This window comes from Myxocyprinus asiaticus, chromosome 34 (assembly GCF_019703515.2).
Source record: "Myxocyprinus asiaticus isolate MX2 ecotype Aquarium Trade chromosome 34, UBuf_Myxa_2, whole genome shotgun sequence".
Taxonomy (NCBI): Eukaryota; Metazoa; Chordata; class Actinopteri; order Cypriniformes; family Catostomidae; genus Myxocyprinus; species Myxocyprinus asiaticus.
The window spans coordinates 31886433-31901545 of record NC_059377.1 but is presented as its reverse complement, the minus strand read 5'-3'; the positions used below and the strand labels follow the sequence as shown (position 1 = coordinate 31901545).

At 38.5% G+C, this 15113-nt stretch overlaps 1 protein-coding gene across 4 annotated transcripts in view; it reads right to left on the bottom strand.

Annotated features, from left to right (window-relative positions):
- Positions 1–2104: 2104 nt before the first annotated feature.
- Positions 2105–15113, bottom strand: part of LOC127424888 (oxidoreductase NAD-binding domain-containing protein 1-like) — a 28241-nt gene continuing 15232 nt past the window's right edge. For all 4 annotated transcript variants that reach the window (XM_051670414.1, XM_051670415.1, XM_051670416.1 and 1 more), the window contains exons 5-8: positions 12869–13010; positions 7109–7345; positions 6912–7020; positions 2105–6799 (exon numbers count right to left, since the gene is read on the bottom strand). In XM_051670414.1, the coding sequence (XP_051526374.1) occupies positions 6642–6799; positions 6912–7020; positions 7109–7345; positions 12869–13010 (646 nt within the window). In that variant the 3' untranslated portion in view covers positions 2105–6641. The remainder of the gene's footprint in view (positions 6800–6911; positions 7021–7108; positions 7346–12868; positions 13011–15113) is intronic.

Sequence of the window (15113 nt, the reverse complement as noted above, 5' to 3'; positions counted from 1 at the left end):
TAAAATTATACATTATAAATTCTGATTCCATGTACTGATTACCATTGTCCCATGTCTGCCAAACATGTTGAGTGGTCCAAACATTATCTGCAGCCTGAAACTCAACTTTTTATAGGAAGTCTGGATTGATGCACTTGGCTACATAGGAAAGCTATAGGATGCTCCCTTGCTCCCTATTTAGTGAATGACTTAACCTCCAGTGTGCTGTCTGTCTGCACTGGTCTCAGAATAGGTCGAAATGCACCTTATTTTCAGCCTAACTCCATATAAAGCCTCTGAAAGCTAAACTCAGCAAAAAAGAAACATCCCTTTTTCAGGACACTGTATTTTAAAGAATTTTGTAAAAATCCAAATAACTTCACAGATCTTTATTGTAAAGGGTTTAAACAATGTTTTTCATGCTTGTTCAATGAACATGTACTTGTGGAACGGTCGTTAAGACACTAACAGCTTACAGATGGTAGGCAATTAAGGTCACAGTTATAAAAACTTAGGACACTAAAGAGACCTTTCTACTGACTCTGAAAAACACCAAAAGAAAGATGCCCAGGGTCCCTGCTCATCTGCGTGAACGTGCCTTAGGCATGCTGCGTGGAGGCATGAGGACTGCAGATGTGGCCAGGGCAATAAACTGCAATGTCCATACTAGAAGACGCCTAAGACAGCATGTAACACCTGCACAGGATCGGTACATCCGAATATCACACCTGCGGGACAGGTACAGGATGGCAACAACAACTGCCCGAGTTACACCAGGAATGCACAATCCCTCCATCAGTGCTCAGACTGTCCGCAAAATGCTGAGAGAGGCTGGACTGAAGGCTTGTAGGCCTGTTGTAAGGCAGGTCCTTACCAGACATCACCGGCAACAACGTCACCTATGGGCACAAACCCACCTTCACTGGACCAGAGAGGACTGGCAAAAAGTGCTCTTCACTGACGAGTCATGGTTTTGTCTCATCAGGGGTGATGGTCGGACTTGCATTTATCGTCAAAGGAATAAGCGTTACACCGCAGCCTGTACTCTGGAGCGGGATCAATTTGGAGGTGGAAGGTCCGTCATGGTCTGGGGCGGTGTGTCACAGCATCATCAGACTGAGCTTGTTGTCATTGCAGGCAATCTCAACGCTGTGCATTACAGGGAAGACATCCTCCTCCCTCATGTGATACCCTTCCTGCAGGCTCATCCTGACATGACCCTCCAGCATGACAATGCCACCAGCCATACTGCTCATTCTGTGCGTGATTTCCAGCAAGACAGGAATGTCAGTGTTCTGCCATGGCCAGCGAAGAGCCCAGATCTCAATCCCATTGAGCACATCTGGAACCTGTTGGATTGGAGGGTGAGGGCTAGGGCCATTCCCACAGAAATGTCCAGGAACTTGCAAGTGTCCTGGTGGAAGAGTGGGGTAACATCTCACAGCAAGAACTGGCAAATCTGGTGCAGTCCATGAGGAGGAGATGCACTGCAGTACTTAATGCAGCTGGTGGCTACACCAGATACTGACTGTTACCCCACTTTGTTCAGGGACACATTATTCCATTTCTGTTAGTCACATGTCTGTGAAAATTGTTCAGTTTATGTCTTAGCTGTTGAATCTTTTATGTTCATACAAATATTTACATATGTTAAGTTTGCTGAAAATAAAAGCAGTTGAAAATGAGAGAACATTTCTTTTTTTGCTGAGTTTATTTTTTTTGTGAAATGCACAGTAAATATAGGATTTCTAAATAAAGCATTGTGCTATTGTACACGATAGTGTACATTGGTTTAGTAGTGTTCTCAAATTTTAGAAACGGCATATCGGATGAAACTATAGAATCTAATCTTTTGACCCAAACAGGTTTCAGTGTAAAAACTTAATGAGGTTTCTTACCAGATGTAGTTTTGTTGGTGTTTCTCCTAAAGACAAACTCTGCTATGATCAGCACTATGTTGTTTTGTCACATGATTCCGTATGTTGAAAGTTTAACCTTTTACTGACAGCCCAGAGTCTCCTGAACTGAGATCAGTCAGTTTTAATTAAAATGTATTGTGTATAGCAAAGCCAAAACACAACGTCCTTGCATGTACAGTGCATTTATTAAGTATTCAGATCCCTAATTTCTTTTTTTTTTTTCACATTTTGTTGTTGCAGCCTTATGCTAAAATTCTTCAAATTATTTTTTTTCCACATCAGTCTACATTTACGCATTTGGCAGACGCTTTTATCCAAAGTGACTTACAGGGACAATCCCCCTGGAGCAACCTGGAGTTAAGTGCCTTGCTCAAGGACACAATGGTGGTGGCTGTGGGGATTGAACCAACAACATTTTTGCTTACCAGTTCAGTGCTTTAGTCCACTACACCACCACCACTTCTTACAGTCAACATTCCATACCCCATAAGGACAAAGAAAAAAACAGATTTTTGATAAGTTGATAAGCAAATTTATTAAAAAGAAAATCTGAAATATGACATAAGTATTCAGACCCTTTGTTATGACACTTGAAATTTAGGTGCATCTCAGGTGCATCCCATTTCTCTCATCTTTGAGATTATAATAATAATAATTTTTATAATTATATTTATTTTTCACACATTATACATTTGCACATATACAGTGAAATTCTTTTTTTCACATAACCCAGCTAAGCTAGGGTCAGAGTGCAGGGTCAGCCATGATACGGTGCCCCGGAGCAGATAGGGTAGAGTGGCTAGACGGAAACCTCTCCTCAGTGCAAGGGCCATGCTCAAGGGCCCAACAGTGGCATCTTGGTGGTGCTGGGGCTTGAACCCCCGACCTTCTGATCAGTAACCCAGAGCCTTAACTGCTGAGCCACCACTGCCCCTAATGTTTCTACACTTTCATTGGTGTCCACCTGTGGCAAATTCAATTGATTGGGCATTACTTGGAAAGGCACACACCTGTCTATATAAGATCTCACAGCTGAAAATGCATATCAGAGCAAAAACCAAGCTATGAGATCAAAAGGAACTGCCTGCAGAGCTCAGAGACAGGATTGTGTCGAGGCACAGATCTAGCGAAGGTTACAAACATCTTTTGTCTGCATTGAAGTTTTCCAAGAGCACAGTGGCCATAATAATTCTTAAATGGAAGACATTTGGAACAACCAGGACTCTTCTTAGAGCCGGCCGCCCGGCCAAACTGAGCAATCAGGCGAAAAGGGCCTTGGTAAGAGAGGTGACCAAGAACCCAATGATCACTCTGGTTGAGCTCCAGAGATCATGTGTGGAGATAGGAGAAACTTGCAGAAGGACAACCATCACTGCAACACTCCACTGATCTGGGCTTTATGGCAGAGTGGCTAGACGGAAGCCTCTCCTCAGTGCAAGATACATGAAAAAGCACCTAAAGGACTCCGACTGAGAAACAAGATTTGCTGGTCTGCTGAAACTAAGATTGAACTGTTTGGCCTCAATTCCAAGCGTCATGTCTAGAGGAAATCAGGCACAGCATCACCTGCGCATTACCATCCCAACGGTGAAGCATGGTGGTGGTAGCATCATGCTGTTGGGGTGTTTTTCAGCAACAAGGACTGGGGGACTGGTCAGGGTTTAAGGAAAGCTGAATGCAGCTAAATACAGAGATATCCTTAATGAAAACCTGGTCCAGAGCACCCAGACTGGGCCGAAATTTCAACTTCCAACTGGACAACAACCCTAAGCACACAGCCAAGACATGCAAGAGTGGCTTAAGGCCACCTCTGTGAATGTCCTTGAGTGGCCCAGCTAGAGCCCGGACTTGATTCCAATCGAACATCTCTGGGAGACCTGAAAATGGCTGTCCACCAATGGTCCTCATCCAACCTGACAGAGCTTGAGAGGATCTGCAGAGAAGAATGGCAGAAAATCCCCAAATCCAGGTGTGCAAAGCTTGTCACATCATACCCAAAAAGATTTGATGCTGTAATCACTGCCAAAGGTGCTTCAACTAAGTACTGAGTTAAGGGTCTACTTAGTTGAAGTCAGAAGTGTACATACACCTTAGCCAAATACATTTAAACTCAGTTTTTCGCAATTTCTGACATTTAGGATCACTACTTTATTTTAAAAAATGTGAAATTTCAGCTTTTATTTCTTTCATCACATTCCCAGTGGGTCAAAAGTTTACATACACTTTGTTAGTATTTGGTAGCATTGCCTTTAAATTATTTATCTTTGGTCAAGCCTTTTGGGTAGCCTTCCACAAGCTTCTCACAATAAGTTGCTGGAATTTTGGCCCATTCTTCCAGACAGAACTGGTGTAACTGAGTCAGGTTTTTAGGCCTCCTTGCTCGCACACGCTTTTTCAGTTCTGCCCACAACTTTTCTATCAGATTGAAGTCAGGGCTTTGTGATGGCCACTCCAATACCTTTACTTTGTTGTCCTTAAGCCATTTTGCCACAACTTTGGAGGTATGCTTGGGGGTCACTGTCCATTTTGAAGACCCATTTGCGACTGAGCTTTAATTTCCTGGTGGATGTCTTGAGATGTTGCTTCAAAATATCCACATAATTTTCCTTCCTCATGATGCCAGTTATTTTGTGAAGTGCACCAGTCCCTCCTGGAGCAAAGCACCCCCAAACATAACAATGGTCATTATGGCCAAATAGTTTAATTTTTGTTTCATCAGACCAGAGGACATTTCTCCAAAAAGTAAGTTCTTTGCACCCATGTGCACTTGCAAACTGCAGTCTGGCATTTTTATGGCGGTTTTGGAGCAGTGGCTTCTTCCTTGCTGAGCAGCCTTTCAGGTTATGTCGATATAGGACTCGTTTTACTGTGGATATAGATACTTGTCTACCTGTTTCCTCCAGCATCTTCACAAGGTCCTTTGTTCTGGAATTGATTTGCAGTTTTCGCACCAAACTACGTTCATCTCTAGGAGACAGAATGCGTCTCCTTCCTGAGCGGTATGATGGTTGCGTGGTCCCATAGTGTTTATACTTGCGTACTATTGTTTGTACAGATGCTCCCAAGGATGAACCAGACTTGTGAAGGTCTTGGCTAATTGCTTTTGATTTTCCAATGATGTCAAGCAAAGAGGGACAGAGTTTGAAGGTAGGCCTTAAAATACATCCACAGGTACACCTCCAATTGACTCCAATTAGCCTATCAGAAGCTAATTGGCCAATTGCCTAAAAAGGCTTGACATCATTTTCTGGAATTGTCCAAGCTGCTTAAAGGCACAGTCAACTAAGTATATGTAAACTTCTGACCCATTGGAATTGTGATATAGTCAATTAAAAGTGAAACAATCTGTCTGTTAACAAATGTTGGAAAAATTACTAATTTCATGCACAAAGTAGATGTCCTAAACAACTTGCCAAAACTATAGTTTGCTAATATGAAATCTGTGGAGTGGTTAAAAAATGAGTTTTAATGACTTCAACCTAAGCGTATGTAAACTTCTGACTTCAACTGTATGTCAATGTGATATTTCAGCTTTTTCTTTTTAATACATTTGAAAAGTTATCAAAAATCTATTTTTTGTCACTATGGGGTATGAAATGTAGATTGATGTAAAAAAATAAAAAATTTAAAGTATTGTAGCATAAGGCTGCAACATAACAAAATGTGAAAAAATTAAGGGGTCTGAATACTTTCTGAATGCACTGTATACGCGGGGTCGCACGAGGTAAAAACAAGACAAAAACAAAAGGCAAAAATCTGGGTTACAGTGAGGTACTTGCAATTGAAGTGAATGGGGCCAATCTGTAAATGTTCAAATACTTACTGTTTCAGAAGTATAGCCACAAGATATAAAAAATGCATTAACATGATTGTGATAAAATTGGTTTCTAGGCTTATGTAAAGTTTTTTTAAATTTTCAACTTCGTTGCCATGTTGACGTAATGCCATAAACCCTGTAATCCCGCAAAAACAACGATTTAAACAACTTTACAGCTCAAAAAATATGCAAGTTTTAACAGAAGAATTAAAGTGCTTTTGTAAAATTATTATTTAACTTCACATTTCGGCCTTTAAAACATTAAAAAAATGTACCCCATTTACTTTGATTGTAAATGCTTCACTGTAACCTTAATTTTGCTTTTTTATAAAAATAATAAAAATAAAAAATTATTTTTTTCTAATAAACAACTGTCGATTTAGCTTAACTTGTATTTAACCCGGAAGATTTTGTTAAAGCATCCTCATTCATAAATCCAGTTTTAAATGACCTCTGAATATGAATTACAACTGTTTTATGAATAAATATGTATTGTAAAATTTAACTGAAAACAACATATAATTGTAGTAAAAAAAATAAAAATACCCCAGTGCAGTCTTTCATCTTGCCCTCAAAATAGGACTGTTATGCAGAGTTAACCAGCAAATGAATTATAACGCAGAACATTACGGCACAGGTTATGTTCAATTTGTCAAGACCTTCTTTAAAATGAGGTATAACAGAAGTAGTTCTCAAGTTTAAAAGTTTAAATATACTATAAAGCCCATCCTCATTCAGGGATATATGGACTCCAGAGAAGTAAGTCCATAAAGATACAGACAAATTGTCTGTTGTACGTTGCATTTTAACTCAAAGGCATTACTGGTCCATTGCCATTACTGTCTTTTTCTATGATGCGACAGATGCAGAGATCCATCTCTGTGGCCTCTGGTATGGCTGGAGCCTGTGGTGATATAGGGATGGGGCTACCACCATTTCTCAAAAAGGATTTTGTCCTTTGATAGGCCAAACCTCTGCAGGTCTGCATTCAATTTCTCTATCATAGGAGGAGGCCCACAAAGATAACAAAGTGTACGCTCAGGGTCTACATGACGCTGTAGCACCTCTTCTGATATCCTTCCACCTGGGTAAGGCAGACACAAGAACAAAAACATCTCTTTGACATAACATCTGAAATTGTATACTAAGATTTTTCCCCATAGTTAGTAAAAAGATTTGCTGTTGATTTGACTTACTGATAGTGTAAGGCTGAAGTTCATCCTCTATGTCAGCACTTTGCTGAGTAACATGGAATTCGCAGGACAATTTATCTGGAAGCTCACGGCAGATGTCAATAATGGTGTTCTAAAGAAAAGCAGATAACAAGTGTACAAAAATAAGTAACTTCAATCTCACCTCAGCATTAGCTCAAGGGTACATATACAGTACCTACCTTGAAGAGCAGCTCCTTAGTGTTCTTGGCACTGTAGCAGAGATGTGTGTGCCCTGGCTTGTACCCATGATCATGTGAGTGTCTGTGCAAGTCAGCTGCATGCAGCAGGATTGAGTACAGAGGGTTGATGCCAACACCACCAGCAACCAGTAACAGGTCAACCACAGGGTCAGAAGGTTGAGGGTCAAAAAAGAAATTACCCCCAACCCTCACAGCTACTTCAGAGTCCACAGAGCACTAAACCGAGAGAGATTGTGTATTTAGAACAAGGAGAATTTTAGTAAGAAATACTCACAAAGAAATCTCAGTCCAGGTAACATCACCCCAAAATAAAATAAAAAAATGGGTAAAGAAAATTAAACCCATTTTTAGAACCATTAAAAGGAATGTCCCAGGTTCAAAACAAGTTAAGCTCAATTGACAGCATTTGTGTTATCATATCGATTACCACAAGAAATCATTTAGATTTGTCCCTCATTTATTATTCAAAAAAAGGTGCTTACAATGGAAGTGAAAGGAGCCAGTTGATAAACATTAAAATACACAGTTTCAAAAGTTTAGCCTCAAGACTTGCGTGTTAATATGATTTCAGTGCAGATAAATTACTTACCAAGCTTGTGTGTGTGTCAAGTTAGAGCCAATATTACAACTTTGTGACGACATAACACTGCTAAACCCTGTAATCTGGTAAACACCGTAACACTGGTATACACTCACTGAGCACTTAATTAGGAACACCTGCACACCTACTTATTCATGCAATTATCTAAACAGGCAACCGTGTGGCAGCAGTGCAATGCATAAAGTCACGCAGATACGGGTCAGGAGCTTCAGTTAATGTTCACTGCAACCATCAGAATGGGGAAAAAAATGTGATCTCAGTGATTTTGACTGTGTGATGATTGTTGGTGCCAGACGGGCTGGTTTGAGTATTTCTGTAACTGCTGATCTCCTGGGATTGTCATGCACAACAGTCTCGAGTTTAATCCGAATGGTGCCAAAAACAGAAAACTTCCAGTGAGCAACAGTTCTGCAGATAGAAACTCTTTGTTGATGACAGAGCTCAACGGAGAATGGACTAGGCAGCGTTTCCCAAAAGCATTGCAAGCCTAAGTAGATCATAGAAACCACTGGCGCCAATGGTCTATACGATCAACTTAAGCTTGCGATGCTTTTGGGAAACGCTGTCCAGACTGGTTTGAGCTGACAGAAAGGCTACAGTAACTCAGATAACCCCTCTGAACAATTGTAGTGAGCAGAATAGCATCTCATAATGCACAACACCTTGAACCTTGAGGCAGATGGGCTACAACAGCAAAAGACCACGTAAGGCACTTTATTAGGACCATAGTGCTTCTAATAAAAGTGCTCAGTGAGTGAACAGTGCCTATAGAAAATCATCATACCCCTTTGGAATAGTTGCTTTTTTTTTTTTTTCTTGTCTTACAGCCTGAAATCAAAACCCATTAAAAAAAAAATAATTATTATTATTTATTTATTTATTTATATATATATATATATATATATATATATATATATATATATATATATATATATATATATATAAAGGATAGTGATCATATGATCATTTATCATCACATAGTTGTTTGGCTCCTTTTTAAATCATAATGATAACAGAAATCACCCAAATGGCCCTGATCAAAAGTTTACATACCCTTGTATGTTTGGCCTTGTTACAGACACACAAGGTGACACACACAGGTTTAAAATGGCAATTAAAGGTTAATTTTTCCACACCTGTGGCTTTTTAAATTGCAATTAGTGTCTGTGTATAAATAGTCAATGAGTTTGTTAGCTCTCACGTGGATGCACTGAGCAGGCTAGATACAGAGACATGGGGAGCAGAAAAGAACTGTCAAAAGACCTGCGTAACAAGGTAATGGAACTTTATAAAGATGGAAAAGGATATAAAAAGATATCCAAAGCCTTGAAAATGCCAGTCAGTACTGTTCAATCACTTATAAAAAAGTGAAAAATTAGTTGGAGGTGCTGACTGTAGTGGGAGGTGCATTTTTGCATGTACATGGGTTTTTAAGGGCCGTATATAGCACTGGCACAGATAAATATACTTTACTTTTAATACACTGTGTGTAGTGTGTGTTCTGAAATTCGAGTTTAACTTTTTTTCAGCAAATGTTTTTTTTATTTTTGTATTATTCTATGCATAACGTCAACTTGTAATATATTGTAACAATCACTGTTAATGAATGAGTGCAGTCGTTCTACTGTTCTGAGATTTATTCTTGACCGTGCAACAGGTAACAGGCAACACATCACAAAGCTAACGAACAATTAAATCTCAAAATCTTTCCCTCACTTCTCTCTCACACACCCCTGCGCGCCATGCGTATGCACACACACCAAACCCCTCAGAAGGGGCGGCTTTCCCATTATCATTCCAACACGAAGGCACAATCGAACTTGGTGCATTATATTATCAGTGCATTCAGAACACTAGCACAATCTTTAAACGTGCTACAATAGCAATCAAATGCATGCCCGTTTTGTACAATGTCCCATTGCGTATAGCAAACAAGTATATATATATATATATATATATATATACATTTTATGTTCAAAAGCCCAAACTACACAGCACACATTTTTGCAGCAAGAGTATAGCCTAACAGTGTTAAAAGGTACTGACAACTGTTAATATTAAACTGCTCAGCGGCAGCTTATAATAAATCAAAAGCATTAGATGCGCCGCTAGATGCTCCAATAGCTAAAATAGTCCAAATGGGGCTAGGGATGGGCGGATCGATCCTAAAGTAGCCTATTGATACTTTCAATTATGATGTTGTATCAAAAATATCGATCCTCACACAAAAATATAGATTCTAACATTTTTTTAAACTAGGATATTATTTGGTTACCATGTACATGAACAATAATCATAAGCTTCAAAGTGAAATAAAAAGGATTAGGCCATATTAGAAAACACTTGTGTAGGATGGGAACTATTTCTTCTTCCGCTCATCTTAACATGCATGCTGAAAGACGCAAGCAGACACGCGCTTGCGCCGTCACAAGACTCGTTCAAACAAGATGGATCAGTGCCTTGTAGAGGTAATGATAGAAAATCAGAGAAACGGCTTCTGGACAACATATCTAAAGGTGACATTTCTTATGAGTTTGTGTGTAATTGTTAAGTAATTAAAAAAATAGTTAACTATTGTTTTACTAAAGTAATATTGTAGTAACCATGTTTTGTTTTTTTGTTTTTGGGCACGAAACCATGGTTTTACAACAGTAATATTGTAGTAGTAACCATGGTTAATTGTGTGGTAACTAAGGTTTAACTAAATATCACGGTTAAACTATAGTTACAGTAGTGAAACCATGGTAAAAAAAAAATTAAGGGTAAACAAAACAGAAGTCTAATAATTTTCTGTTTAGGCTCACAAATGTAAAAAAGACTTGAATTATGACTAAAAAAAAAAAATATTTTAAATGACCCATTTTATCCCAAGAAATAAAAATAAAAAATAAAATTAATAGAAGTATCGTATCGACGATATTGGACTTTAAATTGTTGGTATCGGATCGAAAATAAAATAAATGGTATCGCCCATCCCTAAATGGGGCTTGGCGTTCAGGGGTTGTTGAGATGAAGGTCCTCATGATTTATAAATAATTATGACACTATTAAATGTTGTAAATTATTTCTCAAGAGTCAAGACTTCCTCAAGCATATAGTTAAGAAAAAAAAAAAATTATGCATTTATAAAGAAAATGTAAAAGAAGACTGAAAAAAGAAAAGAACAACCACCATCTCGACACTAGGGGGTGCTGCTACTTCCCACAGCCCTGATCACATCCCTAGATTTAATACTTTGTAGAGTTACTTTTTGCTTTAATGTTAGCCATCAGTATGTTTGGATAGGTCTCTACTAGCTTTGCATATTTGCTCATTTTTCCATGCATAATTGTTTGAGTTTGGTCCAATTGCAGGTGAGCAGCGATGGACTGCTCTCTTCAAGTCCATCCACAGGTTTTATTTTTTTTTTTTTACTGGATTTAGTTCAGGGCTCTGACTTGGCAACTCAAGGACTTTGACTTTCCTATCCTTAAGCTACTGCACTGTTTTTTTGTTTGTTTGTTTTTTGCCGTTGTGTTTCGGGTCATTGTCGTGCTAAAAGGTTACCCACCTGCCCATCTTCAGTTGTCGAGCAGAGGGCCACAGATTTTCCTCAACAATTTGGATGTACATGGCAGCATCCATTGTCCCTTCAATCCTGACCAATTGCCCAGTCCCCGCTGAAGATAAACTCCCCCACAACAATGTTGCCACCACCATACCTCACAGTAGGTATGGTATGTTCTGGGTTGTGTGCTGTTTTTGGGTTCTCCAAATACAGCATGGATTTCAGTCCAAAAAGTTCAATTTCTGTCTCATCTGACCATAAAACCTTTTACCATATGGCATCAGAATCCTCAGTGTTTTTTCATGAAGTGCAAGCAAGACGTGGTGTGCCACTTTTTCATAAGAGGCTTCTTTCATGCCACCCTGCCATATAGGCAAGCTTTGTGTAAAGCTTGGGAGATTGTTGTCACATGCACAGACCGAACAATCTCAGCCGTAAGAACTTGTAAATCCTTCAAAGTTGCCTTTGGCCTCTTGATAGCTTCCCACCAACAGCATCCTGGCACGGTCATCCAGTTTTGAGGGACAGCCCGATCCACTTCTTAATAATGCTCTGAATGGTACTCAGTGGGATAGTTAAAGCCTTTGAAATCTTTTGTACCCTTTTCCTAACCTGTGCCTTCCCACATTTTTATCCCAGAGACCTTTTGAAAGCACCTTTCCAACCATGGTGAATCTTGAATTCATTACCATGCACTACTAGTAATGGAATCCTCATGGAACAGCAGGTTTTATTCTGAAGTAATCAAAACCACTACAATTGATGTCAGGTGGAGGCCATTTAGCCAGGTATGTGATCTGAAAGGTGATTGGTTGCGCCTGAGCAAGTTTGTAATGGTTACTCTTGGGGAGCTGATCACTTATCTAAACCAGGTATTTTACTAATACATTTGTAATAATTGTTCAGATTTTTTTTTACATGTTATGTGTAAACACAGCTAGAAAAAGTTAGATTTAATTTATTTAAATTTCCAGGGTGTAATGCGACAAATGTTATGGATTTTGACATGGGATGATGACTTTCTATAAGCACTGTGATTTTTATCACACTAAAATCATGTTCACACCAATAATGTTGTGGTTAAACTATGGAAAGTGTATTTAAGTGTTTGTCAATTGGCCCCATTCACTTCTATTGTAAGTGCCTTACTGCACACCAGCGATTTTTGCCCTTTTTTATTATTATTAAACGAGGGACGAGTCAAAATTATTTTTTGTGGCAATCAACATTATGCCACAAATGCTACTGATTGATCTTAACTAGTACTGAACCTGGAATACTCCTTTAAGAGTTTTTACATTTTTATTTTCATGACAATTAAGCACATTTTCCCACCAAATATAATTTTTTTTCTCATTCTCAAAAGTAATTCTCATAATTATTTTTATTTAAACCAGCAAAAATGCATAAAGGCATTACAACAAATGCAACCATGATGTAGACATACTTAATTTAAATAATGTTTAAGGGAGTTTTCTAGGTGTGTGGTTCCTAATATTTATTTTACATTGGTCAAACTTTCCTTATTTGCCAATGCCACAAGACCTCAATGGCACTAATTCCATTATGCCTTTCAAACTCGTTCACTTACTCTGGTGTGAATCCAGTGCGCAGGAGGATGATGCGTGTATTTGACTGCCAGCTCAATCACTCCCTCTCTCTGCAGCAGGCCAGGACTGGAGCAAATGGAGAAGCCACCCACTGTATCCACACCTGGGATGAAGAAATCAACCCTGTGACAAAGGGCAAAATTAAAATACAATCCATTCACTACTCTTTGCAAAAAGAGTAGTGGCTTTAATGAGACGTCATAAATGCAACATACTGAGAACAAACAAAACAGCAGCACAAATATACATTTCAATAGTAGATATAAAGTAGTGATTTTTCCCACGCAGTAACAACCCAGCACAACAAAATCCATTTGTCCAACATTCCTCAAGTTTATTATATTTAATAAAGAAGTTTTTAAAACACATACACTAGTGTATGCATAGCATGAATAAGTAATAAACACATATGCTGGCCTCGCACACACACACTCACACACTCTGCTCTCTCTGACTCATGTTCCTCATGTTCTTTAGCAGGAACACAACATAATTTGGTCTGGAAAAGTTTCTGCGCATACGTCTGCATAAATCATCGCCTGACTTTTTAACCTCACTGAGACTCATTCAAATCTCACAAATGCAATAAGGCAAAACACGAACAAGAGCACAAGTGGAGAGAAAGTGTGAGGAGAGATTGACGTAAGATTTGATTTTCATTATTCTGACTGCTTATAAACTGGTTCTTACACTGAACTAGGGATGCACCGATACCACTTTTTCTCTCCCGATCCAATTCCGATATCGGAAACCTCAGTATCGGCCAATACCGATCCCAAGCCGATACCAGTGTTGTTTTTTTTCATAATCAGTTTAGAATATCTTTATATTATTGTGTGGAACTAATTGGGAGTACTCTTTAATATGTAAAGAAACACAAACCTCTAACTACACATTATTTCAATATAAATGTATAGCTTATTAAGAAACACTTTATTATTAAATAGTATACTGGATAATGTAGCAGCAAAATTAACAGTAATTCCAGTCTTCAAGTCTTCAGTAGAAAAGAAACCAGTGTTTTATTTTTGCCATATTTTTTCAAATATGTTTAAACTTGCATCTGAACTTTAAAGGATTCCGATCTCTTTTTTGTTCAATTTAGTTGTAAGACATCAGTCCACTTTTCATTCAGTTATTTTTTTGGAACACATTCAACTTAAATATTGCTATAAATTGTAAACAAATACTAATGATGACCATAATAATAATAAATTATTATTAATATTATTATTATTGACTTTCAATTTTAAATACAACAGTAATATATTTAAATCGTGCACTTTTTAAACCCTGACACTTTTATTTTGACATTCTAAACTCTCCAGGAATTCCTGTATGTGTCTGTTTGTAGGCAAGTTCACAGTAGTTTAATTCGCTTCTTATTCAAATTCTGGTAAAATGCACCTCTGGCACCGTTCTAAATGCATATTATAAGTGAACCGAACTATTGAGCATCTACATCTGAGATGCTGTTCTTGAGTAGCGCTCAAATATTGCGCACCGCTGTGAAGGCTAAAAATAGCCACGAATGAATCACCAGCCTTTGCGTGAGTTTGTGTCAACAGAGCAGCACCATTCACTAACGCGCTGGCACTGCGCATACTATATATTTACTTATTAAACACAGTCTTTTGTGATTCACAGAGCTATCGCACGTCTTCAAGTGGCTTCGAATAAAATGCACGAGTCATATGAACTGCTTTAATGGTGTTTTTATGGTTCTTTTATGTAATTTTTGGAGCTTGACAGTAACGAACATGACTAACACACAGTATCTGATATGGATCGGGCTCGTCGGACCGATACCCGATCCATCTAAAAGCTTCAGTATCGGAGCCGATACCGATCCAGGTATCGGATCGGTGCATCCCTACACTGAACGTTAACATTCGGTTCGGTCACAATTTTGGCTGTAAGAAAAGCTCCATCTCTTTTGCAAATTGCATGTCTTTTTGACCATTAGTCTCTTCTAATTGAAAACAAGATAATTCTACACACCTCTAAAAATGGTGTTTGCTCCAACCTGTGTGGCCTAAGTATTTGTTTAAGCTAATAATATAATTTAAGATGATATCTGGCCAGATTGGCATATTATAAAAATTATCAACTGAATGAGCAATACAACTGACACCCAGTCAATTAAACCTGCATATTAATGGGATAGTTCACCCAAAATGAAAATTAGGCTATCATTTACTAGCCTTCATGCTGTTCCAAACCTGT